At 42.9% G+C, this 20,500-nt stretch overlaps 2 protein-coding genes across 6 annotated transcripts; one reads left to right on the forward strand and one right to left on the reverse strand.

The window, feature by feature from the left end:
• Window positions 1–1,243: 1,243 nt before the first annotated feature.
• Window positions 1,244–11,535, forward strand: capn3b (calpain 3b). Of its 3 annotated transcripts, XM_062410684.1 has the most exons (23): window positions 1,244–1,754; window positions 4,588–4,657; window positions 4,907–5,025; window positions 5,253–5,386; window positions 5,839–6,007; window positions 6,401–6,484; window positions 6,574–6,665; window positions 6,767–6,844; window positions 7,009–7,169; window positions 7,250–7,419; window positions 7,503–7,514; window positions 7,783–7,991; window positions 8,151–8,187; window positions 8,656–8,679; window positions 8,908–8,994; window positions 9,743–9,820; window positions 9,914–9,971; window positions 10,055–10,122; window positions 10,401–10,469; window positions 10,556–10,634; window positions 10,795–10,911; window positions 11,121–11,179; window positions 11,324–11,535. In XM_062410684.1, exons 1-23 carry the CDS (start codon window positions 1,437–1,439, stop codon window positions 11,348–11,350), a joined length of 2,319 nt encoding a protein of 772 aa, XP_062266668.1. In that variant the 5' UTR covers window positions 1,244–1,436; the 3' UTR covers window positions 11,351–11,535. The 3 variants fall into 3 exon arrangements, with proteins under 3 accessions (XP_062266668.1, XP_062266669.1, XP_062266670.1); XM_062410685.1 differs by lacking the exon at window positions 8,656–8,679; XM_062410686.1 differs by lacking the exons at window positions 1,244–1,754; window positions 4,588–4,657; window positions 4,907–5,025; ... (4 more) ...; window positions 6,767–6,844; window positions 7,009–7,169 and having other exon boundaries at window positions 7,336–7,419; window positions 7,503–7,551.
• On the reverse strand, window positions 11,530–20,483 carry znf106b (zinc finger protein 106b). 3 transcript variants are annotated; one of them, XM_062410683.1, is made up of 21 exons: window positions 20,355–20,483; window positions 20,033–20,160; window positions 19,864–19,925; window positions 19,105–19,308; window positions 17,410–18,606; window positions 16,762–17,077; window positions 16,597–16,657; window positions 16,174–16,328; window positions 16,028–16,088; window positions 15,432–15,915; window positions 15,283–15,329; window positions 15,064–15,200; window positions 14,729–14,866; window positions 14,437–14,553; window positions 14,028–14,219; window positions 13,768–13,830; window positions 13,529–13,648; window positions 13,181–13,252; window positions 13,013–13,084; window positions 12,794–12,940; window positions 11,530–12,711 (listed from the first exon to the last, which is right to left on the reverse strand). In XM_062410683.1, the coding sequence occupies exons 1-21, from the start codon at window positions 20,374–20,376 to the stop codon at window positions 12,646–12,648; spliced, it is 3,861 nt and encodes a 1,286-aa protein (XP_062266667.1). In that variant the 5' UTR covers window positions 20,377–20,483; the 3' UTR covers window positions 11,530–12,645. The 3 variants fall into 3 exon arrangements, with proteins under 3 accessions (XP_062266667.1, XP_062266666.1, XP_062266665.1); XM_062410682.1 differs by having other exon boundaries at window positions 15,432–15,918; XM_062410681.1 differs by having other exon boundaries at window positions 15,432–15,948.
• Between the last annotated feature and the right edge of the window lie 17 nt (window positions 20,484–20,500).

Below are 20,500 nucleotides of genomic sequence, written 5' to 3' on the forward strand. Positions count from 1 at the left end.
ACCCCATGCTAAATAGGCATCAGCCTCAAGGTGTTGCCAAAATGCCTTCTTAATTGTGCTTTACTTTATAGCATTTAAATGACGTCACAGGTATTTAGGTATGACGTCATTCCGATTTCCAAACTATATTTGAACGTGGCTTTACCTTCTCACCAGATAATGTATATAAATATGGATTTGACAAGATTACTCCCAAAAAGTAAAGCCAAAGAGTCTTGATAGCTCTGGTACGTTTTGTTATAATTAGTTATTTGATATTTGATGTTGTAAAAAATGGGGTAAAACGTCATGATTGACAGAGGTTGGCTTCCGTATGGTTTATTGTCAACCACAGATTAATAACATTGGCCTCATCATCCCATTCACCGTGGTTATAAAAGAATAAAGAAATGCAGTTCTTCTTCAAACCTGGCAACCCTCCCCCTCAGCCGCCTCCCTCATCTGATTTGACATGGATGCAGATTGACCGAGGCCTGGACCAACTGAGAGCTGAATAAAGAAGAGGGATCGGTTCTCTCATCTTCACCAAACCTCTGAAAATGGAAGTGTTTTACCACTAGGTGTCAATGTAACTGGTTTTATATAGAAATTCAATCCAAGGGTGGAGGACAGATTATACACACAGACTCCAAGTATCTCGACATTTCATCAAAACTGCGGTTCCAAACCCTTTCTCTGTATTGTGTTATTCTGATGTGAAGAGTACTAAATCTTTTTTATACATTTTTATTTTGACATTATACAATAAAGACATTTAGTCCTAAAGGGATATCATATGGAAATTGACTATGTACAAATGTATATAATCATAGAATCTAAGCTTCTCTAGATAAAGGCTCAAATAAACATTCATATTAATGACAAATTATCTCTGTTTTCTCAGTAATAGACATTTCAGGTGCATTCAAATATCCATGTTAAACTGATATAATAAGTCAGATTTGAAGCATATTAGATGCACACAAGTTGTATTTTCTCTGTCTTTTAATGTTATTCCATAATGACTACACCAACCACTTCTTTCACAGTCTTCCTTTGTCAGGATTTATCACTCTACAAATGTCACACCAGTTCATGGAGTACGTTCTGCACTATTCAATTTGGGGAATAGATTTCAGACGAGAGAACTGCACGACACTGTGTCCTGAAAATGTTGAGACAGGGTCAGGGTCTATCTCTCTCCTCCTCCCCTCCTTAAAAGAGGCCTATATTTAGATTCAGGGAGACAACACTGACTGTGTGAGTGTGAGAAGCTGTTGGTCGGTGACTGTTCATGTGCAGTGATTGGATTTTTTTAAAAGGAACCAAAAGTGAACACCGGGGAGTCAAGGAGGACACAGGAAGTTTCTTTGGGCTGTTTTGCAAGTTCATTTCTGCAAATAGGGAAGTTCTCCACTTTAAGAACTGAACCAGGCTGAGGTGGACACTGAGATAAGATGGAGGTCAAGACACATGAAGGGAAAGTGCCTCTGGTGGAAGACATACAACTGAAGGTGCTTCTGGAGACTGAGGCGTCACTCGGGCCTGATGACAAAGCCGATTACCCTCCTGTGGGGGCAAACTCCATCTACTCTGCCATCCTGAGCAGAAATGAGGCCGTGAAGGATGCCAAGCGTCTCAAGACATTCTTGGAGCTGCGGGACAAATACTTGAAGAAGAAGGTTGTGTTTGAGGACCCCCTGTTCCCTGCAAACGACTCCTCGCTCTTCTACAGTAGCAAACCTTCCATGAAGATAGAGTGGAAACGTCCCTCGGTGAGTTCCAGTCTGTCGTCATTGTGTCCTTTTAGGCACCAAGTCACACTCAAAGCTAAAGTGGCTCATGCACGTTTACAAAAAGCTCTCCTCTAAGATCCATGTGTTTGTCAGCGCTTCCTGTGCAGCACATGGTTGAGATGACACGCTGATATGGCCGAGTGGTTGTGGGTGGATTAGTTGCGTGGGTGCATTGCTCTGCGTTGTCACCTTCTACAATCACCGACAGCTGACAGGAGGACACTCGCTGTCAATGCTCAGAAGCCTATTGGCAACTCAGTGTTGACTTCAGGGTTTTGATTCTGATTTACAAGGACTTGTAGGGTTTGGATTGGCATGAAATGGTTCTGATCTGCAGGCCTTACAGTTGTCAGCAGACATTTAGCTGTGTTTGGCACAGAGCTGACAAACTATGCCTCCCTCAACTCACAGTGCCTGGCAACACACTGACGTAATGTAAACAGCAATACACAGTAATGCAAACACATGACCTGTAAATTTAACTGTAACAGCTAAAAGTTAGATATAGGTATAAGTATAAGTATATCAGAAGTTGGCGATATATAAACACTGGTGTGTATTAGGCCATTTTACCATGTATATACATGCTTGGATTAATATTACTGATGCAAAAACAAATGCGGTAAGTAGCAATGTCCCACATTTTCAATCATTTTCATAAATGTATTCGATAATAATGTATAAATCCATACATATAGATGGTATATTCAGGTTTAACAATGAAATAGTTCCTAGTTAAATGATAAGTTTGTTATTATACTGGTTCACTGGACGGATCATATTTGGATGCAGCTTTTCCACAGATTAACACGATATAATGTGTTGATTAATGAGGCTATGAGCTGCTGGTGGGCAGGTTCAGTTGCCTCAGTAGCGACCAAGGCTAGGTGCTCCACACTGTCTTTATGCTAAGCCAAACTAACTGGCTCATAGGTTCATATGTATGATCAGTTCGAAAATGTCAAAGCAGTCCTAAAGGTTGCATTAAATGGAAATACTCAAGTAAACTATTATGCAGTAATTGGGTAAATATACTGAGTTACTTTTAACAATTGTCCTACACCGAAAAACAGCAAAAACATGAAAATCAATCACTCTCAGTTTAATGATGCTGTTATGAAGATTAAGTATTGATGCTGATATAATGACTTTTCATTCCCACATTATTCCTTGACCCTTTTTTACAATAACATGAAAATAAATAGGTAAAATGTTGGTTGTTATTTATAAATCAATTTTACCGGCCACTATTAAACACCCGTCAAAGACATTTTATTAGTTTCAGCTTTGTGAAATCCAGTGGAGCACACATTGAGATGGTGGTGGCCACTTAATGGCCGATGACAGATTGAGACATTCAGATGAGACCAGTGATACATGAATCCCATCAAGGGGTCAGCCGTGGTGCCCGCTCTAAATACAGAACATGAGGCTGCATTTTAACGGCCTTAGCTATGGTCAGTCGTGTGATTAAGGGACTCGAGTCCCTGCTGTGAACCCTCTAAATAAACTCTGTATGAGACCTGATCACTCATATCTTTATTCCAACCATCCTGTTTTCTTATGCTTGAAACTGTAGCTTCAGGATATTAAGAGTTTTTTTGCAACATTGGATTTTTCTCTGACAATCCCATATTTCATTTGATGGATTTCAAAAGGTTTTAAAGGGCAGTGGTATAAATCACTTTTCACATGTTTGGCCTTGATCTACTGTTTTTTCTCCTCTGCTTGTGTCATTTGAAGGATTTCAGAAGAAAAAGACAGACAAATAGAAACATGTCATAAAACATAAGCACAATCTGTGTAGCAGAAATACACTTTTTCATTTTTATTCCTTTAATTATCTTGTGAACCCCTTTAGATTATATGGACCATAGACTGTCAATAAAGATGGAAGACATTATAAAAAACATCTTTGAGAAAAAAAGGGATTTGACATGTGCTTTGATTCTTTAGTTTGGTCCATGTCCCATCCACTAACATGGAGGGAGCAGAGTTTGAGACCTATACTGCAGCCGGTCGAGATTGAGATGCTTTGGCTTCATATCCTCCATCTTAACATACAAGTTCATGATTCAAATCCACAAGTTGTAAATCACTTATACAAAAGCTCTTGTAATCTACCAACAAGAACTCCCTCTCATAAACAAACGGCTCCATGATGACAGCCCGATAACACGCCAGCGAGCTGAGGTCCATGGTTCCCACTGAAGCTGTCACCGGTGCCACCACGACAGATATGTTGTTACGAGTCGAGGCGGCTTCACCGCAGCGTTGTCACTTGTACAGACGACCAAAGAGTCGCGACCGGTCGACCTTTAACAGCTGCCTCCTCATAGATATGCAGTGAAAGCAGAGGGCCATCAGGGTCCCAGGTCCAACACAGTCAGGAAAAATTCTCCAACCCGTCTCCGGTTTCAGGGTCAAGTCCTCGTGTTATAAATCAGGTCGAGTGTAGAGTTGTAGATTTTAAATTGTTGTGACGTTGACAACTTGAGAAGACAAAGAAACAAACATAGATGTCTGTTGTTGTCTTTCCTTTTTTTTTACATTTGACTTAATAGGCAACGTTTAAAAATATCAAACAAATGTACTTGGTTTAAATAAAATCTAAAAATCGACCTACTCTTAACGTTTAAAATTAGTTCAGCTCTCTTTTTATTATTATCCAGTAAAGAGAGGAGGGGAAATTATTAAACAGGACTTCCTACCGATATTTTTCCAGCTAGTAAATCTATCGTTTCATACCGAAAATGGAATTGATATTTCACAACATGCTCAGAAATATAACTCTCCTTTTTTTTAATGACAGGAAATCTGTGACAAGCCTGAGTTCATCGTGGACGGAGCCAACAGGACGGACATCTGTCAGGGAGAATTGGGTAATATTTCAACAGTTCCTGCTTTCAGATAAATAGTTTTCAAACATCCAAACACATAATTATGAACCAGAGGAAGAAAGGATAAGAACAAGTCTGGAAATGTTAAAATGTTTAATATAAAAAATTATTTCTCACTCTTTCTCCTTTCCCAGATTTCCCATTTGCCTCCATGACAACCCTTTATTGCTTACACCTACAGAAGAACAGTTTTTGACACTATCTTGTGTTTTCATGAATCTGCTGTGACAGGTGACTGCTGGCTGCTCGCTGCCATCGCCTGCCTGACGCTGAACGAGAAGCTGCTGTACAGAGTGATCCCTCCAGACCAGAGCTTCACTGACAACTACGCCGGCATCTTCCACTTCCAGGTTTTGACATGAACATCTGACACACTGTGAAACAAACAAGCCAAGTTTCATGTTCTTTAAAAATCATCTTTGAAAACCCAACTCAGAGATTTCATTTGATTAGGTTAGTAAGTAAACCTTGAGGGGATACAAACAAGAAAAGCGACATTCAACTTTTAAGAAAAACATTTTTCAGCTGTCTCCTTCCTGACTCTGTTTTCCTCCCGTTCTGTTTGTCCTGTTTTCAGTTCTGGCGTTATGGCGAATGGATCGACGTGGTCGTGGACGACCGCATCCCCACCTGCAACAACCAGCTGGTGTTCACCAAATCTTTCAGAAAGAACGAGTTCTGGAGCGCGCTGTTGGAAAAGGCCTATGCAAAGTAAGCAGAGTCTATTAATGTCGCCCCCCCACCCCCCCACCCCCTGCAAAGTGGTGGCGTTCAAATCTTTACCTCCCATGTGTTGAAGTTCAAATTGGCTTGAGTCTGGTTCCTAACTTTTACTCCTCTCTAATTGAAAAAGTAAAAGCCTAGGGACGTGAAATCATTTCACTTGAATTTAAAGTCTTAATTCAAGATGATCTGTCAAATGAGACGATTGACACTTGAAACCAATGACCTGTGACCTCATTACCTCTCTTGGTTTATGTGAGGTTTATATCTTTCACACACACACACACACACACACACACACACTGTACCATTGTTTCTCATATTGGCTGTAGACACATAACAAATTCAAGCCTTCTCTCTCTCTCTCTCTCTCTCTCTCTCTCTCTCTCTCTCTCTCTCTCTCTCTCTCTCTCTCTCTCTCTCTCTCTCCCCCCCTTCAGGTTGCATGGCTCTTACGAGGCTCTGAAGGGGGGGAACACATTGGAAGCCATGGAGGATTTCACAGGTGGCGTTACCGAGTTCTTTGAGTTGTCCGCGGCGTCTAAAGATCTCTACACCGTCATGAAGAAGGCGCTGGAGCGAGGCTCGCTGATGGGCTGCTCCATAGATGTGAGTGGTGGAGGACAGAGTCAACGAAGAAAAGACAGAAAAGACACTAAACAAGAATGAAATACAACAATTGACATTACAAACGGAGGGGGTGGCATGGTGGTACAGTGGTTTGCACTGTTCCCTTAAGGTTCTTGGTACAACATAAAAATCTGAAATCAATTTGACTTGGCTCTGAACAAATGGAAGATCAGCAGGACAGTTTTATTTCCCCATGTTAATCAGACTGTTTCACAAATTAACAATTTTTTCTCACAATAAGAGACGATACAGTTCGATTTCTGTCGTCCCCCTTTAACTTTTTAATGATTTGTAGCAGAATAGATTCAAAGATAGATTGAAATGATGTTGTGAAAAGATAATCCAGTCTGTAACATATGTTGTGTCCCTCAGGTCGTCTCAGCCAGTGAAATGGAGACTCGGACTGGTCAGGGGCTGGTCAAAGGCCACGCCTACTCCATCATAGGCCTGGAGGAGGTAAAGATAAACCTTTGCTTTCTCTAAATGCACACGTGGTATTTTTATGTCGTGTATTCTCCAGTAACGCTGATGAGATGTCGTTCTAGTGTGATGAGGTTGCAAAGGACACCAAAATTCGCCTGATTCGCCTGCGCAACCCCTGGGGCTGGGTGCTATGGAAGGGACCGTGGAGTGCAAAGTGAGTCTAATAAAAGTCTTCCAATATCATGTGTTATTGTTAATGTTAGTGTTATTTTGTGCTAATAAGGGTTTATTAATGTGGTAATATTTTTTCCACAGTTCCAAAGAGTGGTCGACCATTTCCATCGCGGACAAGGAGAACCTAAAGAAACAGACTGTGGAGGAGAGTGAGTTCTGGTGAGTGAAACCACTGTGACATTTATTTGACCACATCTCTAACTCTGGCCTCTCAGCACTTTATTGAACCATGACATTCATATCAACCATCACCAACAAGTCGAAGGTTCCATCTATTTAAATGTTGTTCTCTTGCCACCGTCCTCCCTCACGTTCCCATCCAGGATGTCTTTCGATGATTTCAAGAGGACCTTCACGAAGCTGGAGATGTGTAACCTGACCCCCGACGCGCTGCAGGGCGACGAGAGAAACAGCTGGTCCGTGTCGGTCAACGAGGGCCGCTGGGTGAGAGGCAGCTCGGCTGGCGGCTGCAGGAACTTCCCAGGTAGACTTCAGCCTTCAAACTCTCTAAGTGTCATCTTTGCTCGTGTTTTTTCTCTATTATTTACTTTCTGTGTTTTCCAGACACATTTTGGACAAACCCTCAGTATCGGCTGCAGCTTTATGAGGAGGACGACGACCCAGAGGATGGAATGGTGGCCTGCACTCTGGTCGTGGCTCTGATGCAGAAAGGTCGACGGATGCAGCGCCATCAGGGGGCCAAGTTCCTCACCATCGGGTTTTCCATCTACGAGGTAGTGATCTCAAACACCTCAGCCTTCAATGCCCATGTGCATTCACTGGAGCTAAACTCTGAACTTCCTCTGTGTCTCTGTAGGTACCAAAGGAGGTATGCCCATCACGGAGAAGGACGTTATTGTGATGAAGTCAGTGGTTTCTCTGTATTGACCTGTGTCTCCAGAAATTTGTGTTTTCACTTTAGGAGTATATGTAGTTATATCATTGGTCAAACTTTACTAAATCCTCCAGTTAATTCACCCGCGTTTATTTATAATCCTTAAATATTACTTCTTCCCTTTACTTGTAGCTCATCCCCTTCTCACCATTCTTCTCTCACCATTTCCACACTTTCACTGCTTTTCTTTTCCCATACCCAGATGTGTGGACAGAATCAGCATCTGCAGAAGGACTTCTTCCTCTACACAGCCTCAAAGGCCAAATGCCAGGCCTACATCAACCTGCGCGAGGTAACGGAGCGTTTCCGTCTGCCGCCAGGAGAGTACGCCATCCTCCCCACAACCTTTGAGGCCCATCAAGAGGGCGAGTTCCTCCTCAGGGTCTTCTCCGAGAAGCAGAGCATGTCCGAGTAAGGATCGCTGAGGGTGGGCTGCTGCGCACGTTTGGTGCTGTAGCTGATGTTATTTTGAGAGGTTGTTGACAGAAAGAGTGCAAAATATAGCAAAGCCTTTAAATGAGGGTCATTATCGGAGCTTCAGAATGCTAATGTGTGTGTTTCCCCTCACAGGGAGGCGGAGAACACCATCGAGTCCGGAAAAATCCAGGTTTGCCACATGATTAAAGAAGGAGTGAGGTTGAAATATACTTTAATGATTGTGACCAATACTGAAGCAGTGAAATGACTCATGTGTAGGGTTTGTTAAGATGCGTGTAACAGATCTTCTTTAAAACCATACACCAATACCAATAGAAAAACAAATCTGTCTATGGAAAGGTTTTCATGAGGATACAAATCCTGGGTCAGTATCCTTGACCCTAAACATCCCAGGGACAAAACCTGAATATGGTCATGCTCTACTTTCATGGCATCTGAATTTGACATATTATAATCCTGTTTTCGTCTCCTTCATATTCCATCAACTCTATTTAAATCTCTTGTCTTGTCTCAGTGCACACTGTATGTTTACTCATTGTTTTCCCTACGAGTCACTAACACACCTCAGTATTCAAGTGTTTCCCTCCGTTTCCTCTCATTTCATCTTTCTGTCCTTCCTTGTCTTATCGGCCATCAGCAAGACAACAGAAAGAAGGAAAAGGTAACACGTGCATGTCAGTGGATTTTCTTTTTAAAATCTGCTTCCCACCGCTGCTTCTCATCATCACACGTCAGCTTTGTGCAACGTTATCAGTTAGTTTGTCCCATCATTGAATATACAGATTCTAACCAGTGGAATAACTTTAAAAGTAACTTGGTCTTTTCTGTCCTGCTTGTCTTTTATAACCCTTCGCTCCTCTTGCCAACGGCGCCGTGACCCACATGCCAGCCTATTGTATTTGTGTCGGACAGAGCGCGAGCCAACAAAGAGATTGAGCATGACGGCATCCGGGGGGAAAAGAAGAAGAAGCCAAAGGTAATCTCCTTGTTGTGGGAACAGAGTGTGAATAGATAGTCAGTGTTTCTTTTTATTTAAAACAAAAACAGTGCAACCACATTACAAATAGCTCAGTGTGACCTTTGACCTGTCGTCCTGACTGATGGCTCTGTAATGCAATCTCGACCAGGTCATATAACCTCACTGGGAATAAAATAATCGCGTTTGAAGCCAAATTATCTCAAGTGGCAGCTGCACCTGTTTTCCCACGAGGCCAGTCGTTCAAATGATCTCCTTGTATACTGCCCCCTTCTGGACTAAATAAACCAGTATTTTTGACCAAAGTCAACAACATCTTGCTCATTTGCTTTCAAAAGTCCTCCTCTATGCAGATGATACAATTTATTACAACTCTAACCTACAAGGCCAGAACACAGTTTTCAGCTGAAGCTCATTTTTTGACTTTTTTCTAAGTTTTAATGGGTGCATGTATTTTGATGCCCGAAGGTCGAATTTAGCTAGTTGCATCACACAAATAAGACCGGAGCAAAAATGCTGGCTAAAAGCTGATTATGTCCAAACATAGAATAATCCTGATAAAAGGTATACAAATTACAGTTTTAAAATGTATGTAACCTTTACACACTTTTATCAGAAAGCTCTTGAACTTCAAAATCTCATTTGTCATTATTTCTCTATTTTCCAACATACAGATTTAAAAAACTCATGAATAGAGTTATTAGCACCAGAAAGAAAGGATAAATCGTTCTTTCATCTGTTTCTTCAGCGAAAACTGTTGGAACCTGAGGAGGAGACTGAAGAGGAAAAACAGTTCAGGGCCATTTACCAGCAGATTTCTGGTGAGGTGAGTACCAGTGAGACCGAGGACAACACAGTGTGAACACGCCGAGTTCTAATCGAGCCCAGATTGAATCGCATCCTCCGTTCCCTCCGTCAGGACATGCAGATCTGTGCCAACGAACTCCAGACCATCATGAAGAACGTTCTCTCCAAACGTGAGTGAGCTGAGAAGATCAGGGCGATCCTCACAGTCTGTGCCATGTTGCAATCCCTCAAATTTGGTTCTACTTTTCCACAGATGCTGACATCAAGACCAAAGAAGGTTTCAGCCTCGAGACGTGTCGGAGTATGATCGCCTTGATGGATGTATCCTGTCAGCTGGTTCAAGTGTCTGTGTGTGTGTGGGTAACAGCAGATAAGCCTTGTGCTGCCTGAAGATGGCTTCAACAGGTTGTTGGTTTTAATCCCCCTTGTAATATCTAGTTACCCAGTGGAGCTGCTGACTTTTTAATCAAAAAACTCGGAGGTTAGACCACAGATTCTCCCGTAAAAACAAAATCACAGCACAGAAATCCAACATAAACTTTCTAAAAGGGGTCAACAAGCGATGTCACATGTTTTGTTCCTAACTGAACGTCTCTCAGACCGATGGGACCGGAAAACTGAATCTACAGGAGTTCAAGCACTTGTGGAAAAAGATCAAGGAGTGGCAGGTAATGTGTTCTCAGCCGCCTGTACCTTTAAATTCTACAAAACCCTCCAGGTCTTCTTCTGATCGTCGGTGTCTGTGTGTTTGCAGCTGATCTTCAAGCGCTATGATAAAGACAAAAATTGCTCCATCAGTAGTTTTGAGATGAGGAACGCTGTGAATGACGCAGGTGAGAAACACAACACAACAGAATCCACCACTTAAAGAATCGTTCTCTGTGTTTACTTTAGATTTTTTTTTTTTTTTTTTTCCAACCACTGATTAATCATGAGGAAACTTTATTTGTATAATTCAATCTTGAGCTTCTGTTTCTTTCTCTCCATGTGAAGGGTTTCAACTCAACAAACAGCTTTATGACATCATAGCGATGCGTTACGCCGATCAACACCTCAACGTCGACTTTGACAGTTACATCTGCTGTTTTGTGAGGCTAGAGGGAATGTTCAGTAAGTATTCATATAATTTTACTACGAGCTATTCATATTCTGATCATTTTCTTGTACACAAGAGCTTTTCTTTTTTACTAAACCAGTGTTGAAAAACTACAAATACAAGAACCTTTGCACGACCAACTATAGCTCAGCTCAACCACATGAGTTCAATGTGTAGTTAAAAAAAGACAATGATGAAGATTTGCTGATCTCGTCTCTTGCAGGAGCTTTTAATGCCTTCGACAAAGACGGAGATGGAATAATTAAACTCAACGTCCTGGAGGTGCGGCTCATTTTCAGCATTTTGCTCCAAAGCAGGAAATCCAGATGTATTGTTAATTTGAGTCCATGTTTATAGTTATATTTAACATTGACATCATTGAAATGAGTAATGAAACCCTTTATTCTTGTTTTCCTCTCTTTGCAGTGGCTCCAGCTCACCATGTATTCTTAAATCCCCCTCCTGGCCCCGGATGTTGCTGCCGACACAAACTTTGACTTATTTCTCTTTTCCTTAAGGCTAATTGGACTAAGTGTAGTTTTGCACAGTTACAACAAAGTCTTGATGTCGTATCCAGAAATCTTCAGAGTTGCTTAATGTATTTAGTTTTTAAATATACAGGAGGCGAAGACTGTGAATGCAATTTGTCTTTTTATTGCTGTACACTTACAGTATGGATTTTATGTGAGTGAGGTGAAATACAGACCATATCATGAATACAGCCTTGTTCAAGTTAAACTATAAATCTATCAACTGTCACTTCTTTCTTCCATCACTCAGAAAGATGATGTGTTTTATAAAGTCACTTAGAGGACAAGAGGGTTTCCTCAAAAGGAATTCTCCCATAAATGTGTAAAGTAACACAATTTCCACATTCAATTCAAAATGTTTCAATAACCAAACCTCAAGTCACCACATCAGGATTTAATTAATTGTGATATTGATCAAGTTCTCACAAGAGTCTAAGGAAGAAATGAATGAAAAACACAAACCTGAAATAATTTTATATGTAAACTAAAGGTTGTTCCATATCAGCCTTTAGATTTTAAAATCTGGAGTTAATAACCTGAACAGCTCGTTCAAGAAAGAATGAAGTGAACCAGCAAGTTAAGTCTGATTATCTTCAAAAAATCTTCAATGAGAGAAATAATTCAGTTCGGTTTGATGAAGAGAGAATAGATTAGGACGAGGGAGTTACCAGTTACCGATGGATGAGATTTCATCTAATTTGATCCATGTTCAGCTTTCATTCTTTCTCCTTTACCTCAAATACTCAAGTCAAACAAAAACCCACAACCTCCACTTTAGAGCCAATTGTCAATATAAAGCAAAACACGGCAGCTTAAACTTTAATTGACAAGATGAGCTGCTTCTCAAACATACTGAGGTTTTTATATCAGTGCTGCATAGTTGCTTTGCATTTGCCAGTTCTGAAGAGGCGTATTAAGTGCTGTACATTCTATGGTGTCTAAACCCGCAGGTCATGTATTTACAAAAAAGGGTAATGAATTATTTGGCTCAAGAAATAAAGTTGAATTGCTGGTAAATTAGAGACTGAAAGAGTTCAGTTTGACCCTGAACGTCTCGGCACGTCTTGACCCTCTTCACGAAACAGCTTCATGTGATCAAGTGGAGTTCACACCTCTTTTAAGAAGGGATTAGAGGCTGAGATGCTGAACAAATGTAAAGAAACAACTAAAGAAATCCTGAAACAACATGAGAACTGTATTCATGGATGACACTCCACTTCACCTTGGCTCCGGTTGTGTATAACTGTCGTTTTTCACGTGGTTCTGCATGTGGTCAGGAAGCTTCTGCAAGAAGCACAAGCAGCTTTCACGACTCTGTGTTCAAATATGGCGATCAACATTTAGAACAAAGCAACGAGCTCAATACCTGTTGAACCGACTGTTGAGTGGAGAAGAACTTGTCGCAGCCTCTCCAGCGACATTTCGCCATCTGCAGATTGGGTTTGCTGTGATCGCCGACAAGATGCTGCAGTAGGTGCTCCTCCATGCCAAAAATAAGAGAGCAGTTCTGCCACTGGACAAAGGTAAAGACACAATTCCGTTAAATCATTAAATATCTTCTTAAAAATTGAAGCTGGATATTTACCAGGCAGCGGTAGTTTTGCAGCAAGTTGAGCTTCACAGCTTGAACGCTGCCATCGTAGCAGCCTGTGTAGATCTGAGGTGAGAACAAAACCACGTAAATACAACAAAATCAAACCACACTGGGGAAATGAGCATTGTTTGTAAAAAGGAATCCCTCTTCTGCACTTACCACACTCTTATGAATGGTCATGCACATCACCATGTCACTGTGACCCTTGTACACCTGCAGACAGTCGTGGGACTAGGAGAAAGAAAACAAATACAGTCCACACATAAAACCTAAAATACAAATTGCTTCAGAAAGTCAAATTGAAGATACCGAATCGATCTTAATTCAAGACACAAACCTAAATTAACTTTAAAAACTAATTATAGTGAGATTGTTTCAGGTATTCGTCATTGGATGCTGAAGCATTAGGGACTGAACGAAAGTTTGTCTGCTACTCAAAACTCAAAGAAATTAAAATACACAAATCATTCCCATCAGTAATTAGTTGGTTTCCAGAGTCATGAATACCTGTAGCTCATAAACGCGGACCATCTGATCCAGACAGGCCGTCACCATCACCTTCCCCAAGATGACGATTGAGGTGACGGCGTGACCGTGACCCTTGTAGACACGAAGCAACTCCCCCGTCTACAAGAGACAGCGGACGACATAGATTATATTGAAAGCACAAGAGTTTGATATAAAGAATGAATCAGGACAGGCACCGTCAGGCACAGGGATTCTCTTGATTCAAATAACCCACTTACATGGAAGTTGTGGGCGTGAACGGATGTGTCACAGGAGCCGCTGAAGACCAGGTCGTTCACCACCTGAAAACCACAACGCGAGTCTAATTCATTTCTCCTGAGTCAACCCTTATGAAATATGTTCATGCTTAGAAAAAAAATAGAATATATAAACATCACGTGCACGTTACACGTGAACGTTTGAGAATCTGCTAAAATTTTCCTTACGTGGACAGAGGTAATTTAAGTTGCATGATTAAATGTCAGTTTCCTCCCCTCACCGTCATACAGAGAACCGTCTTGGTGTGACCTTCCAGCAAGCGCAGCAGCAGGCCGGTCTTGGCGTCCCGTACGCTGATGGTGCTGTCGTAGGAGCCGACCAGCAGCACCCGGCGGGCGCCCTCCTGCGCCGTGCCCATGCAGCTCACCCCTCGAGGGCCGTGGCATTCAAACACATCGAGCTGCCTCAGGGTCTAATGAGATGAAGTTGATGAAAACATGAGAGGAAATTACTTTCATTGGGTTTCAATCGGGACATTTGTGTCTTGAGGTTCATAGTTTAACCGCTTAATGTGGACTCTGTATTATATATGTACTTTAGGAACTTAAGTTTGAACTAATCAAATATTTTTAGGTTGATCACTCAAATACTCCAACTTCTCCCGTGGGAAATCAACCCAAGTCACTCACCCTTAAATCATAGCTAACGACTGATCCATTGGCGAGTCCAGCGTACAGAGTGTTCCAGGCTATGTGCAAACACAGCACTCTGTCTGTTAAAAAGGTTTGCTGCAGACACTTCTTTGACTAAAGGTGAAAAGACATGGATGTACAGTTTTAAGTACGAGGGTTAAAAACCCATAAATAATTCAGCAATTTAAAAAAAACAAATCAGTAACTCCTTAGAGAGACTACAGCTCAGGTGACAGCAACCACTGGAATGATTGACAGTGTAATTGTAACTGGGTCAGGTGTTCTGCACCTTCACGCTGTAGCAGCGGATGGTCTGGTCACTTGATCCGGTGTAGAGGCGAGGCGTCGGGGAGTGGGGGAGGATTGACACCAGCAGGCAGTTGACTTTGTTGGTGTGACCCTGGAACACGGCTTTGCTCTCCCTGGTCTGGATTCACAGAGAAACAGGGCAGACACGTTTCATGAGGAGACTTGATACCAGCAGATTTCAAGGTGTATGAGAACTTAAATGTTTTTTACAGGACATATGGAAATATATTTGATTTGATAGTATTAGGACTCAGCTGCTTTGTTCTGGGCAGTCTAAAGAGGCATATGTCAGTGTGAAGTGCCTGGACAACGCACCCTCAGACAGTAGGCTCGTGCTGTGTTGTCCCCTGAACATGTGAACAACAGGCGCCTGTGGACTTGCATGCCGTGCACGGGCCCGGCGTGACTCAGAAACTCCCCCAGCGACGGCTCCTCCTCATCCTCAACAGACACTGAAACATGGAGGATTTTATTGATTTAACATCTTTTAATCTTCACTTGGTGCATTTATTTAAAAGGAGGGATGCTAGTCACCTGCAGGAGATTTGGCAGCTTTCACTGGCAAAGAAATCTTAATCTTTCTGAAGGACCAAGAGAAAATGGTGGATCACATTTCACATAACTGAAACTGCAGATCCCTATAATGTCCATAGCTCCGACATGAGCCTGATATTGAATCTCACCTGTCAACCTCCTTTTGCGGAAACGTCTGTGTGCTGGCAGAACTCAGCTCAACACCTGAGACCTGCTGCTCTGGATGAGCTGAACCATCCGGGACCCCCTCGGGTAAGTCCTCGTCGTCCGATTCATCAATGTTGATAACCACCGGGTCGGAGGGCTCCATCATTTTCCCGGAGTCGGCGCTCTCGTTCCCATCATCATTGACTAGTGCTGACGTCAAGGCTGCAGCAGCAGCAGAGGTGGTGGGAGCAGCTGGGTGTGAGGGTCCGAGCAGCAGTGGGGGGGGAAGCTCAGAGGGAAATGAAGGCACAGGTTGGTTCAGAGGTACGTGAGGTGCGTCTGTGCTGGAGAAGACAAACGGTCTGGCCTGTGAAGCTGTGGCTTCTTCCTTTACTGTCGTGGCAGACGGTTGCTGGCTGGAGGAAGCCAAGGAGGCACTAGAGGAAGGAGGGGGACAGTGTCTTGGTTGCAGGGGAGCATCGGCGCCTGCTGATGAGACAGTGGTTATGTTAGACGCTCCTGAGGAAAACAATAAGAAACTGTTTTTTCGTTTGCTAAACCATTTAGACCACAATTTCTATGTTGGATTAGTCAGTACCTTGCATCCCCTGCAGGATCTCAATGCGTTTTGCTCTCAGAGTGTTGACCTCGGCATAAAACTAAAAACAGGAAACGTTTAATGCAAATCTTTGAATGGACATCTAAAAGGAAAAGATAACATTTTTCTTTCACTAGAGCAGTTACCTGCTGTCTCAGAAACAGAATTCTCTGGACCTCTGCGTAGGCCACCTGCAGCGCGTTTCGAGCCTGGATCAGAGAAATGTCCAAATCCTGCAGCGAGTGGCTCAGCTCGTCCTCCCTCAGAGACACGGCCAGCAGCTGGTCCATGAGACCCTGATCTGCAAGTGGACAACGTTGGGAAACATAACTGAGTTTCACATAATAAATGTCTGAAGTCCATGTTAATACATTTGTGCTTGTGTCATTTTCATTTTTGCAGTATTCTCACAGCCTTACAACAACATGTGATGTGGATAAAGTTTTCATTCATCTACTGTGAAGTGGAAATGACTGAAAACGCCATAAATCTTTAAATCTAGGTTACACGTTGTAATGCATTACTTTTGGTGTTATTCATGTTACAGTAGAAAAAAATGTAAGAATTACCTTTGTTTGAATTTGTTCTTTTCTTTTTTCTTTTTGTCTCCTTTACAGAAATGTCATCATCCTGTAAAAAAAAAATTTACTATAACTATATCACAACAAGAATTTAAGAATCTAAGAAATAAGAATTTGGTGGGGAACTTTGTTCTGGGACAATATTCTACACACCTTGTGCTGCTTCCTCTTTTTGGCTCGACTCAAACCTCCGTTCTCAAGCTCCCCGCTTGGCTCTGCTTGGACGGGGCCTGCTGGTACTGTGGGACTGCCCGCACCCTGACCTGATGAGCCAGGCTCCTGCATCAAAGACCCCGACTGTTCGTCCCTGTGGGAGTCGATCTCGGTCGTGTCCTGGGCTGACGGCGGCAAAGTCAAGTGGGTCTCTGAAGGACTGACTGGGATCGACTCCCACTGGAAGCCTTCGGACAGAGGCAGGTCAGAGTCCGGTCTGTGTTCAGGTGGAGGGTTCGACGACTCTATTCTTGACCTAAACACACATAATGACACATATAAATGAAACAGACTTAATTTGTATAGCACTTATGATACAAACAATGCAACACAAAAAGAATCAGAGTCAAATAATCCAAATGAAATAAAATAAAATAAAAACAATAGAGCAAGACAGGAACTGAGGTAGCACCATCGGAAACCTCATCAATTTGAAACGGAGAAACACCAAAGGCCGATGGAAAGAGATCAACGATGAAGATTAAATAATAGCAAAATATTTTTCAAAGTAAATACAACTCAAGTAAATATATATTGCACATAGTAAATAAAAGATGTTTACATGTGTTTTGATGGTGGTTTGCTCACCTGGGAGTTCTTGTGATGCTGACCGACCCCTCTCTTTTCCTCTTGTTGTACATCTCACTCCAGCTCAGCTTGTTCTTGGCCCCTGATGAGTTGAGCGATTTCCGTCCAGCCTCCTTCCCAGCCGGACTTCTTCTTCTTGGTTCATGGGCGATTCGAACCCTGGGGCTGCTTTGCTCAGAGGATGTGGCGCTGCCTGCGCATCCGGTCATTTCTTGCGTTACTTCGACAGTGGTCTGTTTTGGTGTGGCAGGAGCAGCATTGGGAGGACGAACATCAGTCGGTGCTTCAGGTACAAAGGTGGCGACCTGTGGACATGGCACAGATGTACTTGCAGCACCTGAAGGTTGACCTTCCGCGGCTCCAGCCTGTTGTGTGGTGCTGCGATCAACCACCTGGTCACTTGCCTCAACGTTCTGCCTCCTGGCTTCACGATCTGCTCTGCATGGCTCCCTCACACCCAGCGTTCTTCTGATTTGCCTCAACATCTTAATGACGTCGACATCCATGAGCGGAGCTGCACCGGAGGATCTGTTCGCTGGAGCAGGACTAGAGAATCGATGTGAACTTTCTTGTCCCCGTTGAGGAAATCTAGGCCACTCATTCTGGTTGTTATCAAACATGGTGGCTCCCCTATACTGCCTGCTGTAATAGTCATCATAGTGGCGTTTGTCAGGCCATGTCCTTTGCTCAGACAAGTCAGGCCTGCCACCGTCATAGTAATTTGGTGGTCTGTTAACAGCTCTCCATGTTTGTGAGTGCTCCACATTCACATGCTGGTTGTGGACAGAAAAGTTGTCACTGTACCTCATCTGGCACATTGTGTTGGAACTCATGTGGCAACCCGGCTGTTGGAACTGTTCGCTGACATGATCGCGATGCCAAGGTCTGCCAGCAGGTGGTCCCAAAGGACCGGCCAGTCTTGCACTTTGATTCGGCGGAGGCATTTCACTTCTCCAAACAGGTCTTTGCACACTAAGCACTTTGTTCTCCTTGTTTTGGACAACAACATTGCTTCTACCTTTCTGGAGGGTTTGCTGCATCTGTTGCTGTGTCTGTTGGTTCACTTCTTTGGATTGTTGTATCTTCACCACGTTGGAGGCCACAGAGCTTTTCTTGGTGGATCCCTGTACCTCCTCCACACGCTTCTGAGCCGCGATCTGCTTCTGTTTCTTTTTCTTCTTTCCCTTTTGTTTCTTCCTATGATGGAGAGAGGCAGAGTCATTGTTATGTGCCAGACAGGAGCAGTGTGTTTGTGTCTCTTTTCTTTGCTCCTGTCTTTTTCCTCCTCTAGTGGTTGAATCACCATGATTGGTCTGCACCTGTGACTGGTCATGCTGCTCATTAGCCCCCATCTCCCCTAGACTGGACTATCACAAGTCTGTGTCCTCAATAAAAAGACTGCTCGTGGAATTCCAGCTCCTGTATTCCCAATGCTGCCTCTGTCTGCATGGTGTAAAGTGGAAGGTTGATGCCTTTGTGAGAACCCTGTACATTCTTCTATAGACCTAGTTTTATCTAGGTGTATGGTTGATGCCACCATTCCAAATCAATGTTAATTTAATTTTCTCTTTAACACTGACTCCCTCAAAATTTCTTGATAGTCATGATACTGTCTCCAGATACCCATCCAAAGGCCAAAACACTCATTCAAATGCAACATCCATTATCATAATGACATAAAGGTGAAATTCTTACTCCTCTTTCCTCAGCATCTTGTTTCTCTCTAGGATCCGGGCGATTGCTTCATTGCTCAGAGTCTTAACCAGAGGAAGAGGCTTTGTGTTTCTAGACATCAAGCCCTGCAACTTTGCTCTGTGTAGCGGAGTGGAGATGTGCTGGGTGTAGTCGCGCAAACTCATGTCGCACACCTTACACGCCTGGCATTCATGGAACACATCCCTGTTCATCGAAGGACACAAAAATCAGATATACGTATATGTCAAAATCTCGGCTTCCAAAATGTGGGGAAAGGTTTTGGATCAAAACAAATACCAGAGCTGATATTACACCTGAGATTTCAGAAAAATACCACAGAATTTAATGGGTCAAAATTTGGGGCAGATCTGGATAGAGGAACGGATCCAGGAATATTTGTATCACTGAATTTAACAATTTTGACACATTTAGGAGAGTAATATATATGAGGATTAACATCCATCCTGAGAGACCCAGGCCCGTGTTGAGTAACTGTGTTCACATGTCGGCAACACGTCCTGAATGTGTCTCCTGTGACCGCCTGTGAACGGACCTCACTTTCCTGGGAATAATCATATTCGTCCTTTTTGTTCACAAGGACCAAATTATGCTGTTTTCATCCAGTTTGTGTCCGAGGTGTTTGTGTGTCGTTGCAAGAGAAAGAGATCAGCTTTGGCAGAGGCAACCATTCTACTAAATACTGTTCTATATCATCAATTGAACGGATAGAGATGTTTTCATTAGACGGAATGGACTCGCCTGCCCAGCACTGACTCCAGCTCTCTGTGGTGCTGCATCCCATGCACGTGCTCATGTGCTTCCTGTGTCAGAGAGAATAAAGAGCAGGTGAGAAGGATCCATGTGGTCAATTAAAAACAATCTGACATGAGCCAGTGCTGCTCCACATGTAGACATCTTGGTCACTCACACGTCTTGGAAAGGACACTCGACACAGGATACACTCTGTGCGCCTCTCACGCTGCTGCTGCTGATACTGTAGTTTCTTGTTGCCCTTTTTACCCACTGCCCCTTGAGGGGTTGGAACCACTGACATCTCTGTGAAGCAAGCAACACACACACAGACACATGTAAACAAGGGGCGCTTTGGCACAACAGCGTGTAGCAGAGGGAGTAGACAGAGCAACTGAAATGCATTCTACTGTTGACTTTTACTTTATAAACAGGAAAAAACAACAAGCATTGAATGTAACGTTTAAAAGAAACAGCAGCACCACGTGGCCACAACTCACCTGAACTCATACTAACTTGCATTTGAGAACTTCAAAGGTTCAAGTTGTGAACAAGTGACGTTTGACCATCAGGTAAGATTCCACTTGACGACAGGACCCACCGCCCTGGCAGCCGCCATGTTTGTTTTACGTCCACGGAGCGTTTG

The sequence above is a fragment of the Platichthys flesus genome, chromosome 18 (assembly GCF_949316205.1).
Source record: "Platichthys flesus chromosome 18, fPlaFle2.1, whole genome shotgun sequence".
NCBI classification, from domain to species: domain Eukaryota; kingdom Metazoa; phylum Chordata; class Actinopteri; order Pleuronectiformes; family Pleuronectidae; genus Platichthys; species Platichthys flesus.